A 13,639-nucleotide genomic window follows, 5' to 3' on the forward strand; every position below is an offset into this window, starting at 1 on the left:
TATATAATCCTTTTCTCGTTTTATAATGAGAACTACCAATAGCCAGTTTGATATTTTTAGACAAATCAAAAATAAATTATATGCGGTGTTAGAAAATAAGTTTCAATCAAATAATCGACTGCAATTACATTTTGTTAGCATTTTACAAAAATATAATCCGCGTACTATTTCTATTAGATACCCTTGGGTAATTATATTTCCAAATAATTTCATGGGCAGTTAAACAATATGATGTGCATCTAGTTAGTTAGTCCACCAGATCACCAGATATAACACGTATTGTATTAAGTTTAGAGATATTTCAGAAGGTTCTAATTACTAATTAAACACTTTTATGCGACAAAATACATGTGTGGATATTGAAAAAATCAGTAGCAAAAAATTTTGATAATATTTGGAAGGAATGGCTGTGATAAATTCACTAGATCCTAACTTTTTTGGTGATTCGCGATTTTCTACATACAATAATAATAAACAGAATGTAAAATTTATAGATATGGTGTAATTGTTAATAAATAGTGACAATTTCATTTTAAAAGCTATTTATATAGGGCGTGTAAGTTGTTTGAAAAATACAAAATTGTATGCCTTGTCAACTGGAAAAGAAGAAACTGGAAAATGACTTGTGTTGATTGAAATAGACCAAGATCACAAAGGTTGTTAAATAAAATAGAAACAACATATTTTTGATCGTTGTATACTAATTAATCTACTCGAAATAAGGATGTTCTAAAAAATTGAATATCCAAATTTGGCAATTTTCACCAAATTAATTATTATTGAAATGACCTAAAATGATAGCAAGATTAAAATGACGAGAGTATAGTTTCTCACTATCTTTTTATGTTTTTTATGTTATACTTTCCTTATATCGTCTACTTTTCTGCGTGTTGGTATACATCAACTTTTTTTCTATTGATGGAGTTTTTTTGGCAAATTGTGTATAGTTTAATTTGACACGAAACACATTGCTAACATCAATTTACCTTTAAAACTCGCCTAATAGTTTTCGTGAAAAACATTTGGCAACCTTCAAACTATTTGATAAAGAGCGAGAACTAATTTTTATATTACTTATTAACATAATTATTCCAGTTGATTGAATTTATATCTCATAATTTGGTGTTATGAACATATTTTAAAATTTACGACACGTTCATTCATAATTCAACAATCAATATTCAAATTTAAAAATTTTTCTAAAAGAAAAAATTAATTTTGAGCTACCATAATTTTCAATTAATTAATGACAGTAATTTTTAATATTGTTATACTTTTATACGCAATTTTACATTATACTTTGACCTTTGTTTCAGTCCCTGATGATAAATGCTCAAGTATTCAAAAGCTCAGATACAGAATACATTTCGTAGTGGGATTGTGGAAAAATTAAACACCAATGTATACTAACTCTAATATACTCCAAGCTTTCGAATATTTATGAATTCATCATCTGGGACTGAAATTATGGCGTAATACAATATATAAATAAATATTTTAACAATGATAAAAATTACATCAATTAGTTAAGAATTGTGATGTGATAAATGTTGTTATATCTTATGTTTTCTAAAATATATGAGATGGGATTAATAAATAAACCATTAATAGAGTTAGCCCAAGCAACTACAGTTGCTCCCAATCACTTGAGGAGTAATTTCTACCAAGCAATTCAGGATTTAAATTATCAAAATAAAATCAATTCTGAAGAATATTCAATACACATTCTCTCTAAACTTACGAAAGTTCTATATTAGAACCACACCGCCTTTTTGTGAAGATTATTCAAGTTATATTCTAAATATCAAGAATATAAATTTTTTTCCACATATTTTCGTTGTAAAATTTAATTCGGACTATAGATGATAAAGATATATCAAAATACGAAAAAGTTTTTCAATTTTTTCCGAAAAAAGCATCAAAATTTGAATATAATGCCTTTTCGACCATAGTAAAATAAAGGGTTAATGAATATGAAAATAATAGCTCTGTTAGAAATAAAATAACTTGTCTTTGTCCATAATTTAATGAAGATAACTGGGAGAAAAATAGTTACCCAAAACTCCCTTTTATTATGATAATTTCATTATCATTCAACTTTTTTTTATGTTGTTGATGTTGGACTCCTTTTCTCAGTTCATATTTATGTGTCTTATCTACATAATTTTAGTTATTGTTTTGAAATTGTTACTCGTTATTTATAACTAGATCACTGAATAGCTCTATCAGCCAAACCAATATTTAGTTACCTATTTTCTTTTGTGACATAGGATGACATAAGAATATCCAGAGGATAAAGTTGTTTTTGTATACCATTCTGTTTTCATGTTACTATTAATTTTAGATTATGTAACATCAAGAAAATTATTTTTTTCTTCAAGTGTATAATAACATCTATATTATTTTCGGCAACACAGATCGTAGAAATAACCTAGTAAAATAATGATCGCTCATTATTGTAGTAATAACAAAATAATGAGAAACGATGGCAACGTCTTATAATGGGCGTTGTAACCAAGTAAGCAGGAACTATCATTTAATTTAATTTGATGTTTGTCAGTTTTGAAAAGCGTATTGTAAAAAAAGAAGAATTTCAATATATTATTTTTACACTTGAAGAAAAAATAGTATATGTCACTCGGAGCAGAAGACCCATTATATGTTTGCCTCGGCAGTGCAAGAATTTGGGCTCAACAATAATGATAGCCTTCTACTCCTAGTAAAATAATGTAGTATTATTATCTTCTTCGATTTCGATTGTGCTTTGTGAATAAAAATATTTTGATTTATTTATATAAATTTCTTTAATTTCTTATTTCTTAGACCTTTTGATATTTTTGTGCTTGATTTTAGGTCTCTTCTGCGTTGAAATTAGATTTTTGTTAAATAATTTTTGAAAGAGATGAAAATTGACATTTCGACTTATTTAAGTCTTTATCAAATTATAATATTGACACTGACAATTTGCTTATTTATACTAATTTATAGATAATCTACGTCATGAACATCAAAATATGAATAAAATCAAAATAGAAATTTGTTTCAAGAACAAAAATCAATTTTCCCTTAGTCCTTACATCTCAAATATATAGCAGTAATCAATTAAATTATTTGTAGTTTTATTAGAATTTACAAAATTGAGCTACAAATTTTACTTGAATTATTTAGGTCTTTTTAATCATTTATGTTTTTTTCGTTCTTATGAATGGGAACCATTTCTAAAAATTCTCTTTTTTATGTATTATATTCCATTCTAACAATTTTTGAATCTTTTTAATCGAATTTATGTTCTTTTGATATTTCATGGTTCGTTAATGCATATTGAGATGGAAGGTCTTATGAAAAATTAATTTTCCTTATTAGAACAAATTTCTATTTTGATTTTATTCTTATTTATGTTTATGATGTAGGTCTTTTATTAATCCATATGATTAGTCCTAATAATGGAGCATATTGTATATTCTGAAATTGTTACGTGAGTAAAAGGGCTATAGAGCACTGTCCATTTGATACATTTCCTGTTATATAATTAATAACTCATTTATTTGTATTCCACTTTGAGAGGATAGTTCTATAAATATTTATTAAGCTATGAAAAAACTATCATTCTATATATATATATATATATATATATATATATATATATATATATATATATATATAATTAATAAATTACTCCTTGATATGTGTGCAAATTTTCGAGAGATATAAGTCTGTATAATTTCAGATGGTAATGTATTTCGAGATGATAACACAAAGAGTTTAATAAAAATTATTTTCCATCTTATTAACCTTACTATTAACCTAGTTCTGATAATAGTGTACATACATCGAATCAAAGAGGTGGATAATTTCAGCGTTAAACTGTAACTTAACGCAATGCATGTTTCATGTTCTAAAAACGTTTGAAATCTTATTTTGAAAAAATCCAATTTGCAAACACGACAGGTGTTTATTATTTTTTTGTACATATGTGCTATCAAGAAAATATTTTAGTTATAATTATTTATTTTGAGACATATTTACTACAAACTGTGAAATGAATACGTTATAAAAACAGATTACAAAGAAAAATAAAAATCTTTCAACGAGAAAGTGTATATATAATTTTTTTCGTGATGATTTATTTTGATTTTACGTCAAATTTTTACGTATTATTTTAAACTAATTGATTTTTTTCTAGATAGCCCTCGGTAAATCTGTGATTCATTATTCTTTCTTGTAAAGACTTATCTGCAGGAATATAAAAAATTGATCCAAAGTTCCTACTATTATTTATTTATTATGCTTAGGGCACATTGCTCAAATTCCTATAGAAAAAAGATAAAAAGCTTTTTATTTGAATTGAAAATTTGTTTTTGTTTTTCATTGTCTTGTCTTGTCAAACAGTGCAAAATCTCAGTATTTTTTGGAAAATTTTCATAGAAAAAAATTTAGTAAAAATTTTGTTATGTATTGATTTCTGATATATTTCTAAGAATATATCATTCACTCCATGTACTGGACTACAACATTTATGGTGGTGGCTGCACTCGAAATTCTTAAAATGAGTTTTATTCAAGTCTCATCTTTGTAACACACAATAAACTAAAAATTACATGTTTATGATACACTCCAGAAAAATTAGTTTAAGTATTGAAGATCAAACAAAAATTAAAATATTATTTAGAAAATTTCTACAGAAAAATTATTGATTATCAAAACTTGAGCCACAAAATTTCTCATATATTTCTAGGATAATGATTCATTCATTGGTTTCCAAATGGAAAAACCAAATAAAGAATCATGCTAATTCAAATAATTCATATATCTTACTTCCACAAACAGTATTTCACACGATGAAGCAGCTTAGCATTTCCATCAATAGTGAGTTTTCAAGTTTAAAAGTAATTTAATAGTATTTCAAGTAACGATAGACGTTAAGAAAAGAACTGTTTCACATGAAAGTTGCAACATTATTTTTTCTACTCCTTTTGATAAGTATTATTTATTTATCTTTTATTATAAAATGCTGTATTTGGAATTTTTGAACATTTCAATTCTTAAGTTTTCGTTTTTGCATAAATTATTTATTGCACAATTTGTAACTTTTATTTGAAAGGTTCTGTTCAGATGGTTGTTGAACTAATAGTTAGATTAATATTTGTATTTTCAAATCAATTCAAAATTATTAGGTTATTATTTTCAGCCCTCAATTTTATCATAGAGTATGTTATATGGAATATTTTTATGTCTATATTATGCTTCAAATTGATTTGATATTTGAATAATTAGTCCAAACGGATGGTGGTATCATTTTTTTTTTTTGTAATTCTTCAAAATAAACTATTAGAATTTTGTGTGTTTCCAATCCATAAATTGTTCATAAAGTTCTTGTATTTCTTCGATAATATACTCTTTCTAATGCGTGCATGAAAATTTTTCGTTACCTATCACTCTCTCTCATAATAAAATTTAATTCAATTAATTTTAAATTAGATAATACGGTATAAGATATAATTTTAATAAAAGGTAACTTGATTCTATGTGTATCGAAACGAAAATCAGTAACATAATGAAATTTATCATGATTATTTTTTCAATAAGTGTATTATGAACCAGAGGTACAAAAAATGTATTAACGCCTCTATCTTAGATAGGACTAGAGAGTTGGTAGTTTAGTAATGTAATAATAACGTACGTATGATGTTGTAGTAAGCAGTAATGATCGGGAGATTCCTTAAAAGAAGATCGGTACTCACCCAGAATTTAATTCTTCCAATAAACTATCAACAGATGGTCTGTTCAAAGTACTTTGGGCACTGGATGGTCTAGAATAATTTGAAGGACTGCGAGCTCCAGAATCACGCATAGACCCATTGTAATGGCTGCCATTCATATTTTCTGGAAAGGAAAAAAATTTAAGGCCCATTTCAATCAATTCACAATAACAGATTTTATAAGCAACATAATAACGATTATTATAATAGTGTCCATTAATACTTTTCTTGTTGCACTGAAGATGTGCTTCTTTTTCTGTAGTTTAATATCAACATCTGGAAATTTAGCTAATTGCGCAAATGCAGGATGAATGACTGAAAAATCTAAATGCATATACTAAAAAATCTATGCCAAGTATGAAAGTTGGTGTATGGAAGAAAAGTTGCACAGGAAAAGATTCTATTTTAAAAAAGTATATTAATTAAATTAAAGAAGGATGTTGACACAAGTCAGTTTAGTTTACCTTATTGCTTTTCGAAAACTAAACTTAAAAAGGAAATATTGCAGGTTTTAACTAAAAGTATCGATGATAATGGTGAAGGTGGATAGTAAGAAATAGAAAATTGAGAAATATATGTAAATACAAGTAAAGTATCTCGAACGAGAGAAAAAATCAACACACACAACCCACACTAACTGTCCATATAGGAGTATTACATATATGTATACAACATGAATCACTGATAGATGATAGCACGAGAAGCCTATATGAGAACCGACTAACAAATAAGGAAAGGACTTAATACCCTTGAGTGCGATGTGGAGAGACGCTGAAACAAAATCAAATTATGTATCGTAGAAGCAGCCGAAGAATCTATTCGTAGAAGAAAAGTTCACATAAATGGGACCAATAACAGCAAAAAACCCTGGTTCTATGGCAAAGTTAAAAAACTTTCGTAACAGAAAAAGAAATCCTAGCGTATATACATGAGCTCACTAACACCAGAGAATCACTCCACATATACAGAAGAGAGAAATAGAATCAATATAAGAATCAAAGCCATAAAACGAGTTTACTGGGCAAAATTTACAAGCGACATAGATCATGACCTATATGAAGCACAGAAGAAGGTTTGCAAGATGCTCAAGAACAGGAAACAGACAACAAACGAATTTGTGTAAACGAAAGGAGTCACCAAAGACGTATGGGAAAAATACTTCCGGAAACTTAACATCGAAGTTGCCATGAGCATAGAAAACTACGCGACAAATCATCAAATATCACTGAACAAAGAAAAGGTAATGGTAAAAATAAAAAAACTGAAAACTGAAAAACGACCTTCTAGAATTTTCCGGTCCTGAGCTAGGAAAACATTTAAAAATTCTCTATAAAAATTTTAGAGATATCGGAAATACCCACGGAATGGCACAAAAGTATAACTATTCCTATATTTAATAGGGGACAGTAGACGCACCCATACAACTACAAGGGCATAACACTGCTGAACACAAGCATGAAACTCTTCACTAGCATTTTAAGGGAAAGACTTGAAAAACAAATAACGAACAGGTAAGAGCAAGAAGGTTTCAGACGAAACAGATCCACGACCGACGCCATATTCATTATTGAACAACTAAAAGAAAAATCGATCGAATTTAATACACCAGCGTATGTCTGCCTCATCGATTTGACCAAGGCCTTTGATAGGGTCCGCCTCTCCAGACATCATAACAACACAACCAAAGTAAAGGCAAGAGACACTTATACGGAAGAGATACCAACACCAAGAGGCATCAGGAAGGGCGACAGCCTCAGCCCATTTCTGTTCAATTTCTTAATAGTCAGAATTATAGAGGAAATATCATCACTAAATATACATTCGGGATACCGAATGGGACAGAATAAAAGAATCAGCATGGTATGCAACGCCAACGATGCAGCTATTTTCGCGGAAACGCAGGACGACCTACAGAGACAACTACACAAATTCTGCCAGGTCAGCCAAGCGATGAACATGACTATATCCACAGAAAAAACGAAAAGCATAGATTTTGCTAGAGAGCCCGTACCCGAACCAACAAAACAAAAAGCATGCTTTTCGGATAGCCGAAATGAAAACGCTCAGTATTATAGTGGAAAAACAAGAGTAGATCTAATCAGGAACACTAATATCAGGGAACAATGTGTGGTGCAAAGCGAACATTTTCGTGCGATGTTTTCTATAATTTTCGACATGGATTAAACCAATATCAATAGACCGAACATCCCGCTTCGACTTTTAGTGATGAAGCACCATCTCAAACCACCGTATTTTGCTAGTTTTCTGAATTCAATCATGGTGGCACTTGTTCAAAATCGACTGGTATGCCATAAAATATCGATGGTGTGCGTAAACTGATATTGCAAGATCGTCATGTGATATACCGTGAGATTAAGATATTGGGCATTAGTTCCACTTGCATACATTTAAGATTACATAATTTGACAATAGCTCAAAAAAACAAGTGTCGATTGATCCAACGAAAAAAATCAATTGCGGAGTTTCAAAAGACGTCAATAAATCATTCATCTTTGCATATGAACTCGAAACTGGACAACAATCGACTGTATCGTCTTCTTTCAAGACGAGCCAAATCCAACAAAAGTTGTTCGTACACGAAGCATTTTGAGGTCGCCTATTTTTTTTCGGGATAATTGGACATATACCACTATTTGTTTGCCAGACGTGATCGAGCAAATCAAAGAAACCAATCATTCTTCACCACGACAATGCGAGCTATCACACATCAGTTCAAACAAAAATTTTTTTCAACAGTCAAAACATCGAATTGATGGGTCTTTCACCGTACAGTCTTTGTTTCGCACCCAATGATTTCTTCTTATTCCAGAAGACCAAAAGAACTTGCGGGGTCAACTTTTTCTACACCTGAAGAAGCGGTTGATGCGTTTAAATCAATCAAATATTTTGGAGGTGCTTTATTCGGAATGGAATGCTTCGAAGATTGGTTCAAACGCGAGAATATTTTGAAAAATAATATGAACATATTCAATTGTCAATATTTGTTTTTATTTGGCTATCTCAACCCTCGCATAACCTCTCCTTTTCTTCTTGGTATTAGTATATAACTTTTATAGATGAATGAATTTGAAATATAAAAAAAAATATTTTTATAATAATAAATAAACGAACTTTAATGATAGAAATGTTGTAACGATCAGCGGGACTTAAAAGTAACTGACTGAAGGGAACAAGAAGAGCTAGAAATTTTGAAAGTTTTGAGGGTAATTCATTAATCAATTCAACAGTTATTAAAGGTAAAAAGAGAAACATTTTATTAATGTTAGATATTTAAAGACTTTTCTGCCACGATAAGACTCATATCAAATTTAAAAATTACTATCAAATGATCTTCAAAGAATCAATTTTCATGAAAGTACAAATTACTTATGATTATCAGAAAAATAAAATATAAAAAAAAATTCTTTCGGGATAAACTTGGGCACACCGCACCTATATTGTATCTATTATTAAATGTATTCTTCTGTACATAATATAGGCAAAATAAAGAAGTACCTGAACCACTTCAACTAAAAAAATTTAAATAATATAAGCTTCTAGTTTTGATATAAAAAATCTGACTTTTTCTGTTGGGTTGCATGAATTTTTGTTGTTTAATATAATAATTTTATTGTTACTAGAGAAAACCTCAAATCCATGTTACCTGCATACACCACAAATATACAAAACGCAGTTAGTTACTAATTAGAGCCAATATCCAAAATTATAAATATTCCAAAATGATCACTCGAGTATTATTAAAAAACGTTTTACTATTCTTTTCATTATAAAACAAATAATATCTCGGAATTAAGAGGCAACGAATAGATTCCCCAGAGATCATTCTTATATATTCAAGATTTAATTTTACTTACCCGTCCCATTATGTCGGCTATTACTTAAATCCTGTAGCAAAGAATCTAATTCATCTAAGTTGTTATTGAATGGTCTTTTTTCCATTGTTGACGAACCTGAACTGTGAGCACCGCTCCCGGTTAAGCCGTAACTTGGACTTCTATTGCCGGAATTCGGTGGAACTTTACCGTAAGTTCCCTGTAACAATTGGAAAGGACATGAATTTCAACAAAATGTGTAATATATGAAAATATAATTAATCACATTCGTAGTATCATGTGTGATAATATAATGTATTATCTTTTTTCTGGAATTATGACTTTTACATAGATGAAGACTTGTGGTTTTGGTTAATGATTCACTGGATATATCTTTTATTTCGAATGGTCGATTTTTATCATTTTCCGAAATCAAAGCAATGTTTTTACTTCTTTTCCAATGTTTTCATTAATTAAATACCTATATATTTTCTGGCAATGCTTCAAACGCATCTTCCTATTACCTTTCAGTATAATTTTACAAAATGGATGGAGAATAGACTGTTCAAAATACTGTTAAAATTTAATAAGCCATAAGTTGTATTCAATATAGAATTTCTGAAATCATTATGTTGAAAGAACTAAGAACCAATAAACCTACACTCTCAATTACCCTGTGATCTGATCCTTTCGATAATTAAGTTATTCTCTTCAGACACTGAATATGTTATCGATCTATAGAACCTTGCAGTTCAGTTACATTAAAAAGATAGGAATCACATGGAACTGCTTTTGTTGTGATATACCGAAAACAACGCAATTCAATTTATAGCAGTTATGTCAATACGTTTTTATTAACCGGCTAGTTTAAAATTCAAAATGATGAACTAATCAATACCCAAAATTTTGTTTACAACGATTATAATTCATGTATTATATCTTTTTATAGAATTACTCATTTGGAATCTAAAACGAATGTATATGCGGGTTCATTTTATTACGGGATACACTCGTAGGTGTATTAAATGGTATTATATGACTAAAAAACATGTAAACAAAAATTAATTATTATAATTTTCTCAATATCAAATTATAATACTCATAACTTTATTTTATTAATTCTCTTCTATTATTTAGTGTCAATTAACAGTATTTCAAGCTAACTGTTATTACCTAAAACGAGAATGGTCCCAGAGGTGGCGGTAGTTGCTTAAAAAATACCACTGTATTAGAAAGCATACATATATTTCAAGTTTGAAAACGCCACGTTATTTAATATTTGTTGGTATTCATCGATAGTGAACGTTTTCAGTGAATTTGTAAATATACAAAAAATTGGTCATCGTTATTTGATACAATACTTTTATTTGGACGGCGTTAGCTCAACCAATATATAAGCTGAACTAGATTTTACTCTGGGTGAGACTGCTTCTTCGTTATCAACAGTAAAATATTGGGTAGCAGAGAAGACCAGCATCTCGACCAAATGAAGTGACGACTCCAGAAATGTTGAAGTTAATTCACAAAGCGGTACTGGATGGTGGTCGACAGAAAATGCGCGAGCTAGCAGATATAGTAGGCATTTCAAAAAGTGCTGTACATCGCATATTAATCCGTCCAACGTTTCGCAATGTTTCATAGAAATAAATCTAAATTTTTGCGCCGTTTTATAACCATGGATGAAACGTGGGTCCATAACTTCACACCTGAAACTGAAACTGAAAAGGGAGAACTAGCTCTAATGAAGGCAAACTTAAAAATAAAAGCTGCCTAAGACGAATGTGAATGATCTAAGAAATAAGCCTTCTTCATCTCTACTTCACCTGATAACCCCAATAATTACTTTGTGAAAGTAACCAAACATTTATCAAATTCTATAACTCCTTCTCATGATCCGCTCTTATATCCCACTGATGCTAATACTAACTTAAACAAATTCTTCTTAATGCCCGTAGTTTTAGCAGAGTTACATATTGCCGCCTTATCTAAAAAATGAAGTTCTTTCTGTTTTGCGCTGGGATCAGTTTCCAAAGAACTGAACTTATCCACCTCCTTAACAGTCTATTATGCCCTTATTGAGTCGAATCTCCGATATGCTCTTCCCTTCTGGGGTACGTGTGGTGCGACCCAATTTGAGCGAATCTTCAAAATACAAAAGAGCTGTTAGATATTTACTCGTACTAAACAGGGCCTTGCTCAAAAGATTAAATATTCTGATTCTTCCTTCCATATTCAGCTTTGAAATTTCCACATCCAATATTCACAAAATTTTGGTTATGGACGGGAAAAATTGTGACAAATTAGTTGGTCTTTTTAATTTAAGGAAACTTGTTGTCTGTTTGAATTACTTAGTAAGGAAATGAGAGGTTCCATATGAGCATTTCAATTATCTTTTAACACGTTAAGCCCCGGTATTACAAAAAAAATTGGTTCTCTTAAACCGGCCCAAAATTTTTCTATTTTCAGTTAACATTGACATGAACTCTTGATCCCGTATCTAAAATTTAAAAAAAATATGATCATTAGGTTTTTTTTGAAAAAAAAAATGAAACATTGCGTTCATGCCTCGCGGTATAGAAAACAAAATTTAGTCATAAGGACAATGTGGCACCAATGTATTGCCTCGGAAAAATCGTTTATTCGTGTTCGCGCCGCCGAGTTTTTAGCCGATATTCGGTTCTCAGTTCAGTGGTGATCAGTACGACATTAGCTATTCGTAAAAGAGGTGCGCCATGGGTTCGTACGAGAAAGATCAATAACGACTTCAGCAATTATAAGACGAGATTATGTCTGACGAGGATATTACAGCAGATGAATATATTCCTGATAGAGAAAGTGAATCAGATTCTTCTATATTAGTAGAGCAGCTCCGAAAACGGTCGAAAAAAAACAACTTCACGTAAAGAAGAAACCGAATGACCCAGTGAATCGTTCAATCAAGTGAACATTAGCGAAAATAATCTGTCTGATCTGATTGAGACCGTAAGTTTATTTAATGTTGTTTTTCTACAAATGTATATAATCATGAAGTAACTAACTAAGAGAGGAACGATGCTTATAGGAGGCAGGTTGACCAATATCAAGGCAGAGATAGTCTGTCGCAACCTAACTCTGCTTCGATTTCAGTCAACCTCAGTCCCATAGGCATTGGTCGTCGGTTAGTTATTTACTTTATGATGTAATAATTTTTTAAGATGCATCTTTATTAAGAAAAATTGAGACCGTTATTGCCGAATTTGAAAAAAATCTGATGATTCATCCGGAAGAAGATTCCTGCACCCCACATATCCAATGGAAGACAGTAGATGGTTCCAATATGGAAAGATTTCCCTTCCCTGAGAATAATGCCGGAGTATTATGACCTTATTTATTATATTATTATTATTATAAAGTTATTTCTGACTGATGATATTATAAGCTATACAGTTTATAAGAAAAATACTTATGCGCAACAAAAGTTAATCCAAAAAAGACCATACAAAAAATCTAAACCCATGCCTTGAAAATCTACAGACAAGAAAGAGGTAGAAAAATTCTTCGTAATTATTATTTGAATAGGTCTACTCAAAGAACGACAACTATGAAATTACTGGAGTACAAATAATCTTCTTGAAAACAATATAAAAAACATATGACAATAACAACGACACTGCTATCGAAAACGGCGATGAAGAATTTGATAGACTTTGTTACAGAAGCACACTGAAAGATTTCAAATTATTACTAACCCTGGAAAAAATATTTCTATTGATGAGACGATGATTCCGTTTTGTGGACGTCTAAAATTTAAGGAGTACGTTAAAAAGAAAAGAAAAAAGTTTGGAATAAAACTGTGCAAACATTGTTTAGAAAATGGATATACTTACAATCTCAAAATTTATTGCGAAAAGACAACGAGTCAAATAAAAATTCATCATTCAATGTTGTAATGCATCATGCAGGAAATCTACTAGATAGCAGTTAAATGCTTTTCACAGTTAATTATTATACAAGCGTAATTCTGGCACACGAATTGCTAAAACGCCACACACACTTAGTTGTAGCCAT

The 13,639-nt window shown here is 30.2% G+C and overlaps 1 protein-coding gene across 6 annotated transcripts in view; it reads right to left on the reverse strand.

Annotated features, from left to right (window-relative positions):
* LOC130891868 (paxillin) overlaps nt 1-13,639 on the reverse strand; it is a 95,398-nt gene that overhangs the window by 16,720 nt on the left and 65,039 nt on the right. For all 6 annotated transcript variants that reach the window (XM_057796926.1, XM_057796925.1, XM_057796923.1 and 3 more), the window contains 2 exons: nt 9,635-9,812; nt 5,742-5,883 (listed from right to left, as the gene is read on the reverse strand). In XM_057796926.1, the coding sequence (XP_057652909.1) occupies nt 5,742-5,883; nt 9,635-9,812 (320 nt within the window). The remainder of the gene's footprint in view (nt 1-5,741; nt 5,884-9,634; nt 9,813-13,639) is intronic.

The sequence above is a fragment of the Diorhabda carinulata genome, chromosome 3, assembly GCF_026250575.1.
Source record: "Diorhabda carinulata isolate Delta chromosome 3, icDioCari1.1, whole genome shotgun sequence".
Classification (NCBI taxonomy): domain Eukaryota; kingdom Metazoa; phylum Arthropoda; class Insecta; order Coleoptera; family Chrysomelidae; genus Diorhabda; species Diorhabda carinulata.